The sequence below is a fragment of the Sceloporus undulatus genome, chromosome 6 (assembly GCF_019175285.1).
Source record: "Sceloporus undulatus isolate JIND9_A2432 ecotype Alabama chromosome 6, SceUnd_v1.1, whole genome shotgun sequence".
NCBI lineage: Eukaryota > Metazoa > Chordata > Lepidosauria > Squamata > Phrynosomatidae > Sceloporus > Sceloporus undulatus.
The window spans coordinates 113,561,704-113,582,238 of record NC_056527.1 but is presented as its reverse complement, the minus strand read 5'-3'; the positions used below and the strand labels follow the sequence as shown (position 1 = coordinate 113,582,238).

General features: G+C 41.8%; 5 gene segments (V, D, J or C); all 5 read right to left on the bottom strand.

Annotated features, from left to right (window-relative positions):
- Window positions 1-230: 230 nt before the first annotated feature.
- On the bottom strand, window positions 231-878 carry LOC121933889. The segment is given in 2 exon segments: window positions 231-574; window positions 765-878. Coding segments are annotated over 2 exon segments (396 nt in total).
- Window positions 879-3,242: 2,364 nt separating this feature from the next.
- On the bottom strand, window positions 3,243-3,742 carry LOC121933485. The segment is given in 2 exon segments: window positions 3,243-3,565; window positions 3,655-3,742. Coding segments are annotated over 2 exon segments (369 nt in total).
- Window positions 3,743-5,022: 1,280 nt separating this feature from the next.
- Window positions 5,023-6,310, bottom strand: LOC121933888. The segment is given in 2 exon segments: window positions 5,023-5,366; window positions 6,232-6,310. Coding segments are annotated over 2 exon segments (423 nt in total).
- Window positions 6,311-10,160: 3,850 nt separating this feature from the next.
- On the bottom strand, window positions 10,161-10,746 carry LOC121933887. The segment is given in 2 exon segments: window positions 10,161-10,513; window positions 10,633-10,746. Coding segments are annotated over 2 exon segments (408 nt in total).
- Window positions 10,747-12,837: 2,091 nt separating this feature from the next.
- On the bottom strand, window positions 12,838-13,716 carry LOC121932917 (the record flags this gene model as incomplete). The annotated part of the segment is given in 3 exon segments: window positions 12,838-12,849; window positions 13,119-13,444; window positions 13,598-13,716. Coding segments are annotated over 3 exon segments (384 nt in total), but the record flags the coding sequence as incomplete, so codon positions are not given.
- Window positions 13,717-20,535: the final 6,819 nt, after the last annotated feature.

The window sequence follows — 20,535 nt, the reverse complement described above, 5'->3', positions numbered from 1 at the left end:
TCAAATTCACAAAGTCAAAGCTGCAAATGTGGAGGGGCAACTGTATGTGTAACACACACACACCAAACTGCTCAATGAGTGCTACCACCTGAGGGTCCACAGCCAACTGATTTGTGTCATTTAAAAAAAAGACCAATGTATGTACCAAAATCACAACAGTGTGGTCTACTTGATCAACCAGCTGCATGTGAAGCTGCATGTTTCTTCCTCTCCACTTCTGCTAATCTCTTTCAGGGTTTTTGTTTAAGCTCAGATGCACTTTCTCTCACTGTGTCTCTAGCACAGTAATAAACAGCAGTGTCTTCAGCTTTCAGCTGTCCCATATTTAGATAAACAAGCTGTTTTGAACTGTCGGTGGATGTTGTGAATCGACCACTGACTGAAGATCCATAATTTGTACTCCCTCTATAAATTCTCGAGACCCACTCCAGCCCTTTTCCAGGAGCCTGTCGAACCCAGTGCATCCAATAGCTGTCTATATTGAACCCTGAAGTGGTGCATGTGAGTTGAAGGGAATCTCCTGGTCTTTTCACAGCACCTCCTGATTCTATCAGAGATATGTCTGCCTGGACACCTAGGAAGAAAGAAAAGTGACAAGCTTTATTCACATATCACCATCATTTTTGTCATCTCCATCATCATCATGATTATCATCAGCAGCAGCAATAGTAGCTGCAACATCAGTTCTACTAGCAGTGTTATTTAATCAGATTTGGCAGTGCTTCCTCTCATCTACTGATATTGCAGAGAATTTCACAAAATACCTTTGAAAAGAATGAGAGTAAAAATGAAATGAATCCAAAGGTCCATTTCCATTTAGTTGTTTGGTGGGAAATTCTTTGTCAGATGGGGTGGCGACTGCCCAGCAAGAATCCTTCTTTGGAATCGATTTGATCACAGCCAAGAACAAAGGAGAAGTTTTAAAAGAGTGAACTGTCCCATAATTTGCATATCTCCTTCTTTATAAGAGAGAGGTGTGGGTTTGTTGTTTTTTTGAAGACATGCATTAACCTCTGAAGACTTCTCAAGTCCTTCTGTACCACTATTAATTGTTTCTAATACTATTACTGCTACTCCTTGTTCATATAACGGTTGTGTTATACTGCAACTATATGAAGTTGAACTTTACAGTACAGTGGTACCTCGGGATACGAAATGATCGCGTTACGAAATTTCCGGGATACGAAAAAGTCAGATTGGAAAAAACTGTTTCGGGTTACGAAATATTTTTCGGGTTACGAAATTCATTTCGGCGCGAAATTCAAATGCTATAGGCTTCCAGCGCTAACGGAAAGCTATTTCGGGTTACGAAATTTTCGCGTTACGAAGGGAATGGCGGAACGAATTAATTTCGTAACCCGAGGCACCACTGTATTGCCATAAAACAAAGGTCCATCTACAGTGTAGAAATAATGCAGTTTAGCATTGTGTTAACTGCCAAATCCTGGGATTTGTAGTTTTTTGAGGCAGCAGTACCTCTTGGCAGAGAAGGCTAAAAACAAATTTGTAAAACTACAAATCCCACGATTACATAGGATGCAGTTACAGCACTTCAAGTGGTGTCCAACCACTTTCTGTGCTATTTTACAGTGTAGATGCACCCCAGTTCAGCTGTGTTCAGCTGAAGCAACAAGCAGCAGCAAATAGGAACTTTCAAATTTTGACCCTGCTTAGACTCTGTCAGTATTTTTAGGACTTAGCTGGCAGGTTGAAGCTGCTCTACTACTCCTGCTGTCTTTCATCAGGCTGAGAGAAGAGATGGCAGAAGAAACAGTGTTGGTGTTTTCCACAAAAACAAATTTCACTAGTCTTGTTGAAAGTCTTCTTTACTTTCCTTGAAAAACTTCAGATGTTTCACTTGAATAAGTTGTTGTTCTTGGTGGTGGTGGTTGTGTTCTTTCAAGTCATTTCTTACTTATGGAGACCCTAAGGTGACCCTATCTGTCACAGGGTTTTCTTGGCAAGATTTGTTGAGAGAACATTTGCCATTGCCTTCTCCTGAGGCTGAGAGCATGGGACTTGCCCAAAGGTCACTCCATGGGTTTTTTAGGGAGGACACTTGAAGCTGTCTAGGCGAGACATGTCTCAGGGAAGGAGGGGGAAATGTATCTGGAGTTACTTCTTGGAAAGAGTTCTTTACCTTGGAGCAGCTCCTGTAGTTAAAATATCTCTGTTTCCCCATCCATGCCAGGCTCCAGTCCAAAATGTGTCCTCTGTAAACACCAGCTGTACCTCTCTCTGCCCCAACAAAGGATTGAGAGTCCTTCCTTGCTGGGGAGAAGCATCTCATTTTGCTCCTGATCACCTTGAGAGATGAAACTGAGTACTGACTGAGAGATCTCTTCCCTGAACTTTGCCACAGGAGTGGCATGGATGAAAAGCTTCTTGGTCAGTGCTGACCCAGCTGCTTGGTTGCTGCTCTCATGGAGACCAGGTACAAAGGGAGCAGCAACCCCTTTTGAATTTGCAGTAGAATAGTAAACCTAATATGAAGAAATAAGCATTGGAAGGGTCACAGGGGGAATGGGGGAGGTACGCAAAAATGTTTTAGAATCACTGGTATAAAGCTTGAGTGTAATGAAATGTATTTTCATAAGAAGTATTGTGAAATTTACCATGTTCCAAGGAATATGTTTCTGCTAACAGGAGGGGGGGGGGGCGGTAAGGTTAATTTAAAACTGTGGCAGAAAGCCGCAAGTTGGAATACAGTCAGCCCTTCATATCCACAGATATTTTTTTTATCCATGGACTCAAGCATCTACATCTTGAAAATATTTTAAAAATGTATTAATTCCAAAAAGCAAACCTTGATTTTGTCATTTTTTATTGGGGGGGGGGGCACCATTTTACTGCAGCAGATACCAAGGGCTGACTGTAAAGGTAATATAAGAGTGAGATTATACATTTACTCAGGTTTATTTCCCCACTAAGAAAGTATTTACTAGAGGTATTCTTTTTTTGTGATAAAATTAGAGATCTCTCTCTCTCTCCCTCTCTCTTATTTTCCCTCCCACTTTCTTCTGCCTCTCCCAGCTATAATTTATTTTAGTAGCTCACTTCCTCAGATATACATGAAGTGGAGTGTGAACATCACCAATAGTATATGCATTCCCTCTGGCTCGCATAATGTGTGACTCATATAAAATGCCTTTTTCTGGGTACTGGAGTCTTAAATGTCTTAAAGATAAATTTCCAAGATAATGTGCCTTCCCCTTTTTGTACAGTACTTCTTTTGTTTTGTTTCACTGTGGATTTCGAGCACAGTAATAGGTGGCTGTATCTGCTTCTGTCAGAGACGACAGTGCAAGATAATACACATTATTGGAGGAGTCAGCCGAAATGGTGATTCTGCCTCGGAAAGATGGGGCATAGTCTAAGCGCCATTTCGATTCATCCCAGTCTATTTCCCCCAACCATTCCAGTCCTTTCCCAGGGGATTGCCGGATCCAATCCCATAAGTTGCTCTTGACAGAGTCACCATTGATGGTGCAAGTTAGTCTCAGAGATCCTCCGGGTTTCACGGTTCCTGGTCCAGATTCCATGAGCTGAACACTGGAGTGGACATCTAAGGTTAATGACAAAACATGTATTAATAAAACACTGGCTTTGGTCACATTTTGTCCTTGACATTTATTTATCTTGGAAGACACTCACATAATGGAGAAACCAGTAAGGAAAGAAAAAGAAGTGGACGATTCATGGTGTGCCGAAGATTAATGAGTCTCTTTGATGTGATGGCAGAGATGTGTCTTCAGAAAAACCTAGAGGTGAATTTGTGTGTGGATGTTTAAAAGGAAATCTACACATGCTAAGGATTTGCATATGATTTTCATTCTACTCAGATAATACTTTATGAATCTTGTAAATCGTATAATAATCTCTTGTTTGTAGAGACTTGTTAGAGGTTTTCTGAAAAGCATGTCTCACCCAATTCATCTGACTTGACTCCTCACTTGTCTATGGAAATCTACTAGGTGACCTTGAACAAATCACATCCTCTCAGCCTTAGAGGAAGGCAAGTCCAAACCTCCTCTGAATAAATCTGCCCAAGAAAATCCTATGATAGGATCACCAGATGTCAGAGTAGACTTGAAGGTATACAATAACAACAACAAGTTATCTGAAGCATTTGTTCATATATTGTTGTGTTATTAATATCCCTGGAGGGGATACATCTTCCTCGATTCTGTAGGACAGAGTCATGACAGTTAAAGTGGTGTCAAATTGCTTTAATTCTTCAATATAGATACACTCATTAATGACAATGGACTTTTCCACATATCACAATATCCTTTCCCCAAAAAGGGGGAGTTAACTACTGGGAGGTCTATTTATTTTGAAATAAATGTTGAAATACCTGCAATATGCAACTTTTTGAGAAAATTGTGTTTGTACATGCTTTGATACAGGCCGACTTTTCTACATTCAGGCAATTCAGCCCCTTAGTCTGGTGGGGCAAACCTGATAGTTTTGCATCTGAGGAAATGGACTGCCATCCAAAAAAGCTCATACTAAAATATATCTCTAAGTATTAGAGCTATCAAAATTTTCACATAGCTGGAACAGACAGGCACAGCCATCCCTGTGTGTGTGTGTGTGTGTGTGTGTGTGTGTGTGTGTGTGTAGCGGGGGGGATCCTTCAAAATCTCTAGATTTGAAATCTGCAAGTTTGGAATATTCTTTTTAAAATGAACAGAATCCAATTCTCAACCATCCCAAGGGTTTCAAAAAGATGGCTGTGGTTGTCTGTCCCAGTATTTAAAACCATAAAAGGGAGCGGAGAGAAGGAACCCAGTAACCTGTTTACAAATGATTTATTTCAGCACAAGCTTTTCTGGATTTCAATGCATTTCTTCAGATACCCTGGTAGACTACATGAATTATTCCTTGCAGCATGCCTGGCTTCTAAAGCAACCCTTGGTGATTTAACTGGTAGTGTTTTGTTTTGCTTTGTTTATTCATGTGATGGCTGTGTGCTTGCTGCCCCCTTGCAATGCACAGGAGAAGCACAATAATTTTGAGTCAAGTTTTTGTTTTGTCACATACTAGTTTTTCAGTCACTGTGTCTCTAGCACAGTAGTACAAGGCTGTGTCTCCCTCCTTCAGGTCATTCATTTGCAGGAAGAGCATGCTAATGGAATTGTCTCTGGAGATGGTGAATCGACCCTTAACGGAGTTAGCATAGTATATAGTAGTGATATCGATAAAGGCAATCCATTCCAATCCTTTTCCAGGAGCTTGTCTCACCCAATTCATCTGATAGCTGCTGAAAGAGAAGCCAGAGCCTTGACAAGACAGACGGAGAGACTCTCCGGGTCTTTTAACATCTCCTCCAGATTCTTGTAGAAGGATCTCTGATTGAAATCCTGGAAAAGAAGAGAGATTATAAATCTCTCATCGTCTTAACGTCTGCACTGTAATAATTTTGCATGACCTATGATGCAAGAATAATTACCTCCAATGGCTGCTGAAAGTAAAATAAGTTGAATCCACAGTATCATTTTCCCTCCTTTTATGCTCTGAGATGGATTGACTAGTGAAGCCACAAATACCCTGGGTTGTGTTGCTGTGCAACTGAGAAAAGGAAAGATGTAAGGCTGATTTAAAGATGAAGCTGTTTTGCATTTACATCCAGCTCAGAATAAAAAAAGCAATACCTCACTTGGGCGGGTATTATTTCTATCTCTATATACAACAATATATTTGATCCACAAAATGGAGAAATGCAGTGCAGCAAGACTCCAGGCAGGTTGTGAGGATTGGACATGAATGATTCTTTTAAAATATATAAGAGGAAAGCAGAATTTTAATAATATTAGTAAAATGAAAAAGATGGCATGTTTGTTCCTTGAATTGTCAGCCCTTGCATTTATTCAAAAGATACTTGCAGGGGTTGTTCATATGGGCCACTCTCATGCTGTCCTATTTGGATGACGCAAGCCAAAACCTGCCAGATCGGATATGGATCCAAGGGATCCAGACCAATCCAAGAGCCAAAGGGCCTTAACAGGGAGGAATTTGACCCTAGTTTCTCGCAGTGTTTCTTGGAAACTCCATGGCAAAGTCTGGCTGATCAGATGGCCCCACGTGCCCCTTACCTGTGCCTGATATTGCAGCAAGTGAGTAGGTCCCCTTCTCTGTGCTGGGCATGGAAACGGGGTGCCTGGCCACATGAATGTAGCCAGCTGCCCCCGTTTTCATGTCAGAAACAGTGGCCAGGGGTCTACTCACTTTCAGCAACAACCGATGGAGGAAAGGAGTCCGCAGCAGTAGTGACTTCTGGATTGGTATGGGGGTCACCCGTCCCCATGCTGACCCAGGGATCGACCCAAGAGCGCACTGGGCCAAGAATAGCTTGGGTTCAGGAAACAGAGAGAAACTATGGGGAATGTGCTCTTGCACATCTTGCTCACTAAATCATAGAAATAATAAGTGTGTGTGTTTTCCTTCATGTTTTTGTTTTTTTACTGTGGTGTAAAAGGGAAATAGATATTATGTTTTTACTAGCTGTACCCGGCCACGCATTGTGTGTCTCAGTCTGGTTAAAGGGGAAAGAAAGAAAAGGGAAAGCACATGTTTCTGAAATAATTTCACAATACTTGTGGGTATAGAATATTTTTTGTTGTTCCATTGTCTGTGTAGATATAGAGATTGTCTGGTTTGCCAACTCTAGAACATGCAACATATAATTGTCCATGTGAGGAACAATCCATGTCTAGATCTAAACTGCAAAATTCTAAAGGCTGGCCTTTGTTGATGGTGATTGCAAACGCCAATCAAAATCTATGAAAATTCAATTTAATAATGCAATCGGAAACATCAAAATGGAATCGTAAAATTGGAAATTTGGAAATTGTAAATGAATCGTAAATCAGAAACATTGAAAGGGAATCGTAAAATATTTAGTATTGCGTGTGTCGCTCTTACATTCAACAGATAGAGCTGTTTTTTCAAAAATACATATTTTTACCTGACACAGGTGGGAGATCTATATAATACTAGGTATATAAAAACATGCATGTATTCAAATGGAATGTTGTGTCAGAATTTGAAAGCAATCGGTGAAGAACTTTCAGAGATTTAAGATTTTGAACAAACAAACATTTACATTTTTATTTATAAAGATTGTTGTGGTGGTGTACCGTCAAGTTGTTTCTGACTTATGGTGACCTTAAGACAAACCTATCACAGAATTTGTTCAGAGGGGGTTTGCTTTTGCCTTCCTCTGAGGCTGAGAGAGTGTGAACTTGGCCAAGGTCCCCCAGAGGGCTACTGCAACCAAGCAGGGATTTGAACTCTGGTCTCCAGAGTTTCAGTCCAATGCTCAAACCAATCTATCCATGCTATGTAATTCTGGGAATTGTAGTTTTGTGAGACAGCTAAATGAAGTAAGTGAAGTAAGAAGATATAAACAGAAATGCCTTCCCTGGTTGCTGTGCCTCTGCTGCTGAGTCCTGGCAGATGTTGGAGACAGGTGTCTTCTCAGCCTGGTGTCTCTTAGCCTCAGTACCTGGCCTGGTGTTTCTAGGGGTGTCTCTCTTTCCTCTCTTACAAACGTCTTTTGTTTTGTACACTGTTGAGCTTGAAAGTTATTTGTTTCTTATGTTCTCCTATCAAGAAAAAAATGTTCTGCACCTTCTCGTGAAGTTCATTGTTGCCTTTGGAAACTGTTCCTCAATTTTGACAACATTGTCGTTTGGTCTCCACCATTTGCAAATATTTTCCTGAGTCATTTCCCTAGAAAGGTTTTTGCATCATTTCTAATACTCTTTCTTTCACTGTGTCCCTTGCACAGTAATACACGGCACTGTCCTCTGGAGTCAGGTTGTTCATTTGCAAATAAAAATTGGAGCTGTCCTTTGATGCTGTAAAGCGTCCTTGGATACCAGGCAAATAGTAATTGGTTTGTGAAGGTTTCCAGTATCTCACTAACCACTGGAGCCCCTGCCCTGGCTTCTGTCTGATCCAAGCCATGTACCAGTCATTGAGGACAAATCCACTGGTGGCACATTTCAGTTGAACTGAGTCTCCAGGCTTCTTCAGTTCTGAACCAACTTGCGTCAGAACAACACTCTGTGCATTCGTTCCTGCCGAGGAGAAATTAAAAACAGAAACAAATGACACTTGATATATGTCACGTTAAATTGTGGCAGATTTGTGTATATGATGCACATGTATTTAGAGAAAATCTGCATTCAATTACATTTATAAGCAAGAGGGAAAAAATACCTTCCAAAATTGCTATGATAAATATCAAATGGAGCCACCATGCCATTTTCCCAAGCATTTGGGAGATAGTTTGAAGCAAATGGTTTCAGTGCCCTTGGGAAAAGGGAGCTGTCTTCCAAATACAGCTTCAGTGTAATGAGGCAGGTTTATAGTGACAACTGTTACCAATATTTGCATAAGAAACAAAGAGCTTTGTAGCACCTTAATGCCCAACAAGTTAATGCCCAACAAGGATGGAAGCCCACTTCAGAAGGATCAGTATTTGCATATTGTCTGAGAGATGGTGCAAGCAGTCCTTTATAAAACCAATCTGTCTTCATAGTGTGTGTTTCATTTCAAGGCGGTTAAATGTAGGTTGTTGTGGGGGTTTTTAGAATTTGGGTAAAGTATCATATTATTTTTTAAAAGGCAAAAAGTAAAATCCTTTGTATGATTCTTTCTCTGCATCTGGACAATTTGTAAGGACTGAGTGGTGGATCTTCAACCTTTTTTATAAAATATTTTAATAAAATATTGTATGATATTTGTTATAAAAAATAAATGAAAGGAGTGTACAAGGAAATTTCAGACATGCTGGGTCTCTGTTTTCAAGCATACCACATTTTATATTATCTTAACTACTTGGCTGAGGTATCCAGTGTGTTATGGAAGGCATAGCTCAAGTAGCTACCAGAGAGAAGGTTGAGTCTAGTATGCTACATCATTACTAGCATTAGCGTACAAATAACTTTGTTGTTGTGTTATTGTGTTCATTCAAGTCATTTCTGACTTATGGCAACCCTAAGGTGATTTTATCAGGGGACTGAGACTGTGTGACATGCTCTAGGTCACCCAGTGGGTTTTCATGGCTGAGTGGGGAATCGAACCCTGATCTTCAGAGTTGTAGTCCAATGCTCAAAACACTACACCATGGTGGCTCTCACACATAACTTTAACTCCATTTAATTCAAAGGAATATAATTCCCGCATGTTAGAGTATTCATGGAATCACATTAATTTCACACAAACACTGTTTTTGTGGGGTTTTCAGGTTATGTAGCCATGTTCCGGAAGAGGTTATTCCTGACATTTTGCCCGCATCTGTGGCTGGCTTATGATGCTATATTTCAAAACTGGGAAAATGTATTTATAATAAAAATGAGTACATTGAGATACTGAACCCATGTGTACCTGACTGTGCTATGACTCCACTTTAAATATGATGGTGACAGCCTCTGGAATCCTGGGAGTTGTAGTTTAGAGTAGTTTTTGCTCAAGTTGATGAATTTATTTGAGTCTGAGAAGGCAAGTGACAAGGAACACTAGAACACAAAGCAAAAGGAAGGGCAGCACGTCAGGGATTAAAAACTTTTCTTATGAAGAAGCTTCATGGACAGGGGCTTCATTAGCTGAAGTTTACTTGTACAGCCAAATCTTATTATTAGTTCTAACTAGAATGAGCCCATTGAAACCATAGGATTTATCTCTATGTTGATTTGCAAATAATTCAACAATTGGTTCAATGGCTCTATTCTAGTTGGAATTGATCAATAGTATGTATTTAGGCCCACATTTTATAAAATGTTCCTGCCATTCTCTTTCTGCTCCTTTGTAGTTTTTGTGTGCCTTCAAGTCATTTCCAGTTTATGGAGAACCTATCATAGGGTTTTCTTGACAGGTTTCTTCAGAGGGGGCTTGTCAGTGCTTCCCTCTGAGTTTGAGAAAAGGTCATCCAGTGGGTTTCTATTGGATTTGAACTCTGGTCTCCAGAGTCCAGCATGCAAACCACTACACCACGCTGGCTCTTCTGCTGCTAGCTTTATGGATATGTACTTTTGGTCAAAGAATGATTTGAGAGTTTACGGATCAGTGCCTGAGAAAATGAGTAAGAGAAAGAAAGGCATATTTCCAACTGCAGTTCACAAACACATGCCTGACTGAAGTTTTCTCTTTTAGAAGAGTGGTTTTTGAGCTGCCTCTGAGTGGGATTTCCTCAATGTGTTTCTTGCACAGTAATAGATGGCTGTGTCTTCAGGCTTTAAGCCATCCAGTCGAACAAACACCTGGCCTTTCGAATTGTCCTTTGTGATGCTGATCCGATTTTGGAGAGCACTGTTATAGTCAGGGCTTGAAGTAGCATAGGCAATCCCCATCCATTCCAAACCCTTTCCTGGAGGTTGACGGACCCAGCTCACTGCATAGCTTGTTAAAGAAAATCCAGACACTGTGCAGGTCAAATGTAGGGACTCTCCAGGCTTCTTCAGACCACCACCAGATTCTGAGAGTGTAATCTGTGAGGAGATGCCTGCGTATATGAGGGAAAAGAAAAGGAAATTTATGCTTTCTTTCTTTAAAATAACTTTTAAAAACTGGACAAGAAACATTTGCATTGTCTATATAAAGAGAAAATGTGGGTTTTCTTACATGGAGGAAAAATCATTAGGATATTTATCAAGACTGTGAACTGCAGGCCTTCCATCAGTGGGTTGAGATTCTAGGACCTGTAAGGCAAATGTATTCAAGCAATTATACTGAACTGAGAGGACCGTCAATAAATGTTTCCTTTAATGATGAACACCTTAAAGATGATTTGCATAATGCAAAGGATGCTGCCAATATCAGGGACATAACTAGCTGAGGTTCAGTGCAAGTGTGGGAGGTTTCAGGAGAATAAGTAGGGGTTGGCATCCCCTTGGTGAATTATGATGGTATAAGTTGGATTCATGCTATCATCCTTGTGTTTTTGGCTTGTTGTGGAGGTCAAAATTCTGTTTCACCTAAGCAACACACACACACCACTGAAGCATCGCAGCCCATCTCCAACATGGTCATTTTCATGTTCTTGTACAGTGTCCAACTACTTTTCTATAGCTGGACACACTGCAAAGAAGTCATGTTCAGGGACCTCCCAGGACCTCTGGTGGTCTCCACAAATCTCTGTCATTGGCAAGCTGATAGGGGAGAGATATCCTGGGAGATACTGGAAACCGAGCTTTAAAGATAAGCACCATCTCTTAGAACTGGCCTCAGAAGCAAAGAGGTAGTCAGTATAACTTTTGGTTGGCCCTGAAGTTGCTGCCTTTGGAAAGTCGATGTACCCTGCCCTATCTGAGGAGCTCCTTCAAGGGCAAGGGTTGAATTTTGAACTTTATTTGATTGCATTGTATGCTATTTGCTTATTCTTGTATTGTACTTCTTTGTCATGATTTTATAGCTTAATTTATTTTATATTGTTTTTGTTTTAGGACTGGGATGGGGAGGTTGTTTAGAGATTAATTCTGAATTGCATTGATTTGTATTGTAATCTTGTACTTTATCTGACCTTTAATTGATTTGTATTGTATTATAGTTTCTTATTGTTACATTGAATTTCTTTATTGTTGTAATCCGCCCAGATTCTACGTCATTGGGCAGGCAATAAATAAATAAATACTGTATCCTTATTATAACAAGACATGATCATATGGTTGGACACCTTGTTCTGACCTCAGAGAAAGCAAGTGGCAACAGTGGTGGACACAACAGGCAGTTCAGTGGGACATGTGAGTGAACAGGTGCTTTGGCATCAGAACACAGGCTTCTGGATCTTCCCAGATGATTCAGAAAAAAAGGGTGGTTTTTTTTTAAATGCATGTTAAGGGTATTATTCCCCAGGTCTTGTGCTGAACATGCTGGACATCTTCTGTCCTGTTCACACCAATAGCCGGGTTTGGGTTGTGCATCATCCAGACCCTACAGAGAGGACATAGGGAGGCGTTTTTTTCATTTGGCCAATGCAGACAAGGCTGTAGAGGTGAGAGACTGAGTGGTGTAAATATACGAAAGCAGTTAAAGATTTAATATTTTAGGCATTAAAATAGACTTTCCATTAGAAAATGGATTCTGAAACACCTGCTTCCTGTGGTTAGAGTAGATTTCCCCCTCTGTCCTTTCTCTTAATTTCATTTTCCATTACCAAGTCATTGTACAGATGTGACAATATCATGGAACATGAGTGCCACCCTCAGCAAATTCTTATAGTGCAAAAGGGTTTTGATTGATTGATTGATTGATTGATTACCTTTTTTTTCTGATACTAGGGATGCAAAAGCCCGACTTGTCTTGTCTTTGTATAGTGAAAGAGGGGGTGTGACCAAAAGCAAAACAAACCCACATGCGTGCGTGCAGGCGCCCACACACATGAGCAAAAATAAAATAAAATGAGATCCACGGCCATCCTCTTCTCTGAAGATAGCATAACATGGCAAGCTATTTTTTGGTTGAAAAATTGAGAAACTGGATGCATTTTTGCAAGTACAGTGGGTCCTTGGTATTTGCTGGGGTTTGGTTCCAAGACCTGCCCCTCCCCTGGGGATACCAAAATCTGTAGCTGCTCAGGTCCCATTAAATGCAATGGTCAAGTAAAATGGTGTCTCTTCTATAAAATGATAAAAGCAAGGTCTGTTGTTGAGACATTATATTTTTAAAAATATTTTCAAGCCCTAGATGGTTGAACTGACTATATTATTTTCTTAGTAATAGAAAATGTAATACATGTTGCCTAGGAAGTAAATTATCACAAATGTTCTGTGTCCTGTGTTGATTCATTGTTGTTCTCTGCCTCAATCCATGGGGAGAAACAGGATAATAATAATAATAATAATAATAATAATAATAATAATAATAATAATAATAATAATAATATATTTAATTGATCAATGAACACTACTGACAGTAAAGTATTTTCTGATATTCCGCAGGAGGCGGATTTATGTCATTTTGGGGGAGAAAAGACTTTTGTACAAAAACCACAACAGTGTGGTCTGCTTCATCAACCAGCTGAGAGACCATCAAATAAATACTCCCTCTCTAAAAAGCTACAAGGTTCTCCCAGCCAGTTCTGCTGACCTCTTTGGAGGTTTTTGTATAAGCTCAAATCCACTTTCACTCGCTGTGTGTCTAGCACAGTAATAAACAGCAGTGTCTTCAGGTTTCAGCTGTCCCATATTTAGATAAACCAAGTTTTTTGAGCTGTCGGTGGAGGTTGTGAATCGACCTTTCACTGAAGGTCCAAAATTTGTATTTGCTCCTTTAATTTCAGAGACCCACTCCAGCCCTTTTCCAGGAGCCTGCCGAACCCACTGCATCCAATAGCTGTCTATGTTGAAACCAGACGTAGTACATGTGAGCTGAAGGGAATCTCCAGGCCTTTTCACAGCACCTCCTGATTCTATCAGAGAAATGTCTGCCTGGACACCTAGGAAGAAAGAAAAGTGACAAGCCTTATTGACACATCATCGTAATCATTAGCACCATCAGTTGTAATACTAGCAACAGTATAGTAGTAATATCATTTAATCAGATTGTGCTTCATATTTCTAATGTTCTTGTAGACAAGTGCATGAAATACCTTTGGAAAGTAAGACAGTAAAAATGAATTGAATCCAAAGGTCCATCTCTGCTCCGTCGTTTGGGGAGAAACTCTTTGTTGGATGGGATGGCAACCTTCCAACAAAAATACTTCTTCTGGATCAATCTGATCATGCACAAGAAGAGGGAAGAAGTTTAAAAGACTGGCCTGTCCCATAATTTGCATTTCATCTTCTTTATAAGAGAGGGGGTGGGTTTAATTTTTTGAAAGCAAATATTACAGTCTGAACATTTCTCAAGACCTTCTACTCTGCTGCTTCTGCTGCACTGCTACTGCCAGTTTCTATTCATATAATGACTGTCCCATGATGAAAATATAGGAGGATGTCAGCTCTACAGCAGGGCCATGAAACTAATTCAGCTGAACTCCAATTGAATTAGATGAATGCAGGACCACTGAAACTAATAACTGAAAGAGATGGGTGAAGGTTTTGGGTGGTTATTATTTGCTGGGTTTGATCTCTCTGTTGTTGTTTTAAGAAAAATGTTTACCAACTTTTAAAAAGAAAAATAGCTTCGCTTAATCTTCTGTTTGACTTTCCCATTAATTGGTCAATATGAATTAAGAATATAAACCTTTGCATACAAGTTGAGTCTCCTTTATCTGGAATTGTGAAAAATTCCAAAATCCAAAATTATCCATATTTTGAGAGTGACATCTTGGCTTTCTGTAAACAAAATTTGTTTCATATACAAAATTATTTTTAATGATATAGGCTAGGCTGCATTATAAGGTTGTTTTTGTTTTTGTTTTGGCTTTTCTAGTGAGTCATGCCTTCTCATGATATCTACAAAGTACAACAGCCTCAGGTTTGGCTTCTACGGAGAGTTTACATTGGATTTGCTCTGGGTCCCATACATCCATCTTTTTAGTAGTCCTTGATATGTGTACAATTCTTCCCCAACACCACATTTCAAATTAATTCATCTTTTTCAGCTTTCTTCACTGTCCACCTTTTACAGCCATACATAGAAGTGGGTAATACTATAGCATGGACAATCCTAACTTTAGCATTTACTTATATATCTCTGCCTGAAGGAAGAGGCCCCTCCCTCCTCAACTGTCATCTTGGCCTCAGAGGGAGCGATCAAGCAGACCCAGCAACATCAGGGACTGCCTGAAAGAAGAGGCCCCTCCCAAAATACGGCTACAAACGAAATTAGAATTGAGTTTTGTTTGGTATGGGATGTAATCATTCTCCGGCATCATTCTTGCTCCTCCCTCTTAGCCATTACCGAAGTCATATTACATGAAGTTAGGTCTCTTCTTCCCTTCTTCTTTCTTCATCTGGCCCCCTATGAACTGGGTTTTGGGTTGTATCATCATCCATAACCCCTACGAGAATGACATAGGTGAGGCGTTTTTTTTTTTTTTTATTTGCATTATGCCAATGGCAACAAGCTTGTAGTAAGTTCTATAAAGACGTTAGTTTAGTGGTTTTAAATTACAATATCAAGTGTAAATATTTAGATATATTTATGTCATTAAAACCTTTCACATTAAAAGCGTTATTCTTAACCGCCCAACACCTGTCTTCCTTCTTTTAGAGTATATTTCACCCCTTCCCCACTCTTTCGCTGTTGTCGCTGCTAATTCCTTTGTCCTAATATACGCCCTAATACATTGTTACCATATATGACAAGTATCCATGTAATGCATTACGCCAGGCCCACCCGCTCCGAAAATTGCTTTCTTTCACAAGATTTTTATGGTACTAAATTTATTTCTAAGTTAAATGACATTTTATTTCATAATTGACCTGATTTTTGGTCTTAGTGACTGAATTTAATGACACGACCCGTCCCTAACTGTGGTCAGTTTCTTTGGTATAATTGAACGATGGGGTGATTGACCAGAAATCAAACAACAAGCCCACATGGCATGCTTGCATATTCCGTCCCACGACGCATGAATCAAAAATAGCAATAAAAATGAGATCCACTCGCATCCATCGCTTCCTAGAATTATATAGCTCATACATGGCAGCTATTTTTTTGGTTGAAGAAAAATTGAGAAACTGATAGCAGGTTTTATTGCAATTCACAGTGGGTCCTTGGGTATTTGCCTGCTGTGGTTTGGTTCCAGACCTGCCCCTACCCGAGACCTGGGTAATAAACCCAACTACTGTAGCTGCTCAGAGGTCCCATGTAATGCAATGGAGGCAAGTAAGAGAATGTTGGCTCGTCTATAAATGGATAAAAGCAGGTCCTGCTGGTGAGACATTTAGAGTTTTTTTTAAAAAATATTTTCAAGCCCTAGATGGGTTGAACCGGAACTATATTTTTTGTTTAGATACTTAGTAAAGAAATGTAATGCCTGTTGCCTAGGAAGTAATTATTTAACAAATGTTCTGTGTCCTGGTGTTGTGCATTGTTTGTTGCGCCTGCCGCAATCCATGGGAGAAACAGGTTAATAATAATAGTAATAATAATAATACATAATAATAATAAGAATATATTTAATTATCACTGAACACTACTGACAAGTAAAGTATTTTTTCTGATATGCCCAGGAGGCTGATTTAATGTCATTTTGGGGGGAAAAGACTTTTGTACCAAACACACAACAGATGGGGTCTGCTTCATGCTCAACCATCAGCTGAGAGACCATCAATATAAATGACTATACTCCCTCGCTAAAAGCTACAAGGTTGTCTCCCACCACCAGTTCTCTGCTGAATCCTTTGGAGGTTTTTGTATAAAGCTAAAATCACTTATCACTCGCGGTGTTTTTCACAGTAAATAAACAGCAGTGTCTTTCAACAGGTTTCAGCTGGTCCCATATTAGATAAACCAAGTTTTTGAGCGTGTCGGTGGGGTTTGATCGAACCTTTCACTGAAGGTCGCATAATTTTAGTAGTTTGCTCCGTTTAATGTCAGAGACCCACCCATTCCCTTTCCAGGAGCCTGCCCGAGTTGCACCACTGCATCGCAATAAGTCTGTCTATGTTGAAGACACAGACAGTAGATAGCAATGTGAGCTGAAGGTGAATCTACCCAGAGCCCGTATTCAACAAAGCACACTCCTGATTCTATCCAGAGGAAATGTCCCTGCCTGGACACCCGTCATAAAGAAAAGTGACAAGCCTATTGACACATCATCTATATCATTGCAACCATCGTTTGTAGATACTACAACAGTTATAGTATAAATCATTTTCAATCATTGTGCATTCATATTTCTAATGTTCTTGTAGACAATTGCATGAAATAACCTTTGGAAATTAAGACATTAAAAATGAATTGAATCCAACGGTCCTCTCTCTCGGCTCCGTCCGTTTGGGAGAAACCTTTGTTGGATGGGATGGCAACCTTCCAACAAAAATACTTCTCGCTATCAATCTGATCATGCCAAGAAGAGGAAGAAGTTTAAAAGACTGGCCTGTCCCATATTTGCATTTCTTCTCTTATAGAGAGAGGGGTGGGTTTAATTTTTTGAAGCAAAATATTACAGTCGCGACATTTTCCAAGACCTTCTACTCTGCTGCTTCTCTGCACTGCTACTGCTTTCTATTCATATATATGCTGTCCCATGATGAAAATATAGGAGGATGTCAGCTACTACAGCAGGCCCTGAAACTAATTCAGCTGAACTCCATTGAATTAGATGAATGCAGGACAACTGAACCTAATAACTGAAAGAGACACTTGAAGAGATGGGTGAAGGTTTTGGTGGTTATTATTTGCTGGGTTTGATCTCTCGGTTGTTGTTTTAAAAGAAAAATGTTTACCAACTTTTAAAAAGAAAAATAGCTCGCTTAATCTCGTGTTGCCTTCCATTAATTGGTGTCAATATGAATTAAGAAGATAAAACCTTGCTACAAGTTGAGTCTCCTGTAATCTGGAATTGTGAAAAATCAAAATCAAAATTATCCATATTTTGAGAGTGACATCTTGGCTTTCCTGTAAACAAAATTTGTTTCATATACACAAAATTATTTTAAGGATATAGGCTAGGCTGCATTATAAGGTTGTTTTTGTTTTTGTTTTTGGCTTTTTCTAGTGAGTCATGGCCTTCTCATGATATCTACTCAAGTACAACAGCCTCAGTGTTGGCTTCTACGAGAGTTTAGATTGGATTTGCTCTGGGTCCCACCATCCCTCTTTTAGTAGTCCTTGATATGTGTCCCATTCTTCCCCCAACACCACATTTCAATTATTATTCACTCTTTTCAGCTTTCTTCTTCCCTGTCCACCGTTTCCAGCCCATACATAGAAATGGAATCACTCTGCACTTCCTAACATCCTCTAGCATTTACTTGTATATCTTGTCTAATTTCCCCTTCTTGACCTCGAAGTCCTAGTGTCAGTTTGGTTGTTTGCCTGCGTCTCCATTCTCTGATTCTTGAATCTGCTTCTAGGATACGATCTTATGCCTTGCTGTATGCTTAGATTTTGTGTTTTTCAAGCTTTGAGAGCCAACACGTTACAGAAAACGGACTTTTTCATGCAGCTCTTAGGAAGTGATATCCAAATTGAAGCAAACTGTTAGGAAGTGTTGCCAATAGTTGAATTGGTAATACATTCCAAATCCCAACTGCCTAGGTTCTCAGTTTAGAGTGGTGTTTAAGGCTTCATTTATACGTTCACTTGGCCTCAGGGGACTGCCTGAAGGAAGAGGGCCCCTCCCTCCTCAACTGTCATCTTGGCCTCAGAGGAGCGATCAAGCAGACCCACAAGCAACATCGGGGCCTGCTGAAAGAAGAGGCCCCTCCCCCCCGCACTCAAACAGTCATCTTGGCCTCAGAGGGAGTGATCAGGCAGACCCAGCACAATCAGGGACTAGCCTGAAGGATGGAAGACGTCTCCCTCCTCAACTGTCATCCTTGGCCTCAGAGGGAGCGATCAAGCAGACCCAGCAACATAGTGGCCTGCCTGAAAGAAGAGGCCCCTCCCCCCCTCAACAGTCATCTTGGCCTCAAAGGGAGTTCAGCAGACCCAGCAACATCGGGGAACTGCATGAAGGAAGAGGCCCCCTCCCTCCTCAACTGTCATCCTGGCCGCAGGGAGCGATCAAGCAGACCCAGCAACATCGGGGACTGCCTGAAAGAGAAGGCCCCTCCCCCCTCAACAGTCATCTTGCCTCAGAGGGAGCGATCGAGAGACCCCAACATCGGGGGACTGCCTGAAAGAAGAGGCCCCTCCCCCCTCAACAGTCATCTTGGCCTCAAGGGAGCGATCAGGCAGACCCAACACATCGGGATATGCCTGAAAAGAGAGGCCCCTCCCTCCTTAACTGTCATCTTGGCCTCAGAGGGAGCGATCGGCAGATCCAGCAACATCGGGGATGCCTGAAAGAAGAGGCCCCTCCCCCTCAACAGTCATCTTGGCCTCAGAGGAGCGATCAGGCAGATAGCAACATCGGGGACTGCCTGAAAGAAGAGCCCCTCCTCCTTAATGTCATTGGCCTCAGAGGGAGCGATCAGCAGATCCACAACATCGGGACTGCCTAAAAGAGGCCCCTCCCCCCTCAACAGTCATCTTGGCCTCAGAGGGAGCGATCAGGCAGACCCACAACATCGGGACAGCCTGAAAAGAGGGCCCTTCCTCCTCAACTGTCATCTTTGCCCAAGGAGCGATCAGAGCATGCCCATCACATTGGGACTCCTGAAGAAGGCCCCCCTCCTCCTAACTGTCATTTTGGCCTCAGAGGGAAGCGGTCAGCAGACCCAGCAACATCGGGAACTGCCTGAAAGAAGAGGCCCCCTCCCTCTTCAACTGTATCCTTGGCCTCAGAGAGCGATCGGCAAGACCCAGCAAATCGGAACTGCCTGAAAGAAGAGGCCCCTCCCCCTCAACGTCATCTTGGCCTCAGAGGGAGCGATCAGGCAGACCCAGCAACATCGGGGACTGCCTGAAAGAAGAGGCCCCTCCCTCTTCAACTGTCATCTTGGCCTCAGAGGGAGCGATCAGGCAGACCCAGCAACATCGGGAACTGCCTGAAAGAAGAGCCCCTCCCTCCTCAACTGTCATCTTGGCCTCAGAGACCGATCAGGCAGACCCAGCAACATCGGGGACTGCCTGAAAGAAAGACCCCTCCCCCTCAACAGTCATCTTGGCCTCAGAGGGAGCGATCAGGCAGACCCAGCAACATCGGGGACAGCCTGGAACGAAGAGGCCCTCCCTCCTCAACTGTCATCTTGGGCCTCAGGGGAGCGATCAGGCAGGCCGCAACATTGGGGACTGCCTGAAGGAAGAGGCCCCTCCCTCCTTAACTGCATCTTGGCCTCAGAGGGAGCGGTCAGGCAGACCCAGCAACATCGGGACTGCCTAAAGGAAGAGGCCCCTCCCTCCGCAACTGTTCATCTTGGCCTCAGAGGAGCGATCAGGCAGACCCACAACATCGGGACTGCCTGAAAGAGAGCCCCTCCCTCTTCAACTGTCATCTTGCGCTCAGAGGACAATCAGGCAACCGCACAACTCGGGAACTCTAAAAAGAGAGGCCCCTCCCTCCTCACTGTCATCTTGGCCTCAGAGAGGAGCGATCAGGCAGACCCAGCAACATCGGGGAGCCTGAAAGAAGCGGCCCCTCCCCTTCAACTGTCATCTTGGCCTCAGAGGGAGCGATCAGGCAGACCCCGCAACATCGGGAACTGCCGTAAAAGAAGAGGCCCCTCCCTCCTCAACTGTCATCTTGGCCTCCAGAGGGAGCGATCAGGCAGACCCCAGCAACATCGGGGACTGCCTGAAAGAAGAGGCCCCTCCCTCTTCAATCTGTCCTTTGGTCTCAGAGGACGTCAGGCAGATCACCCCAGCAACATCGGAGACTGGCCTGAAAGAAGAGGCCCCTCCCCCCTCAACTATCATCTGTCCTCAGAGGGAGCGATCAGCAGACCCAAATAGCACAGGCCCATTAAGGGAATTACTTGCCTGAAAGGATGAGAACTTCTCCCCCCTTAACATTAATACTTCGTCCAA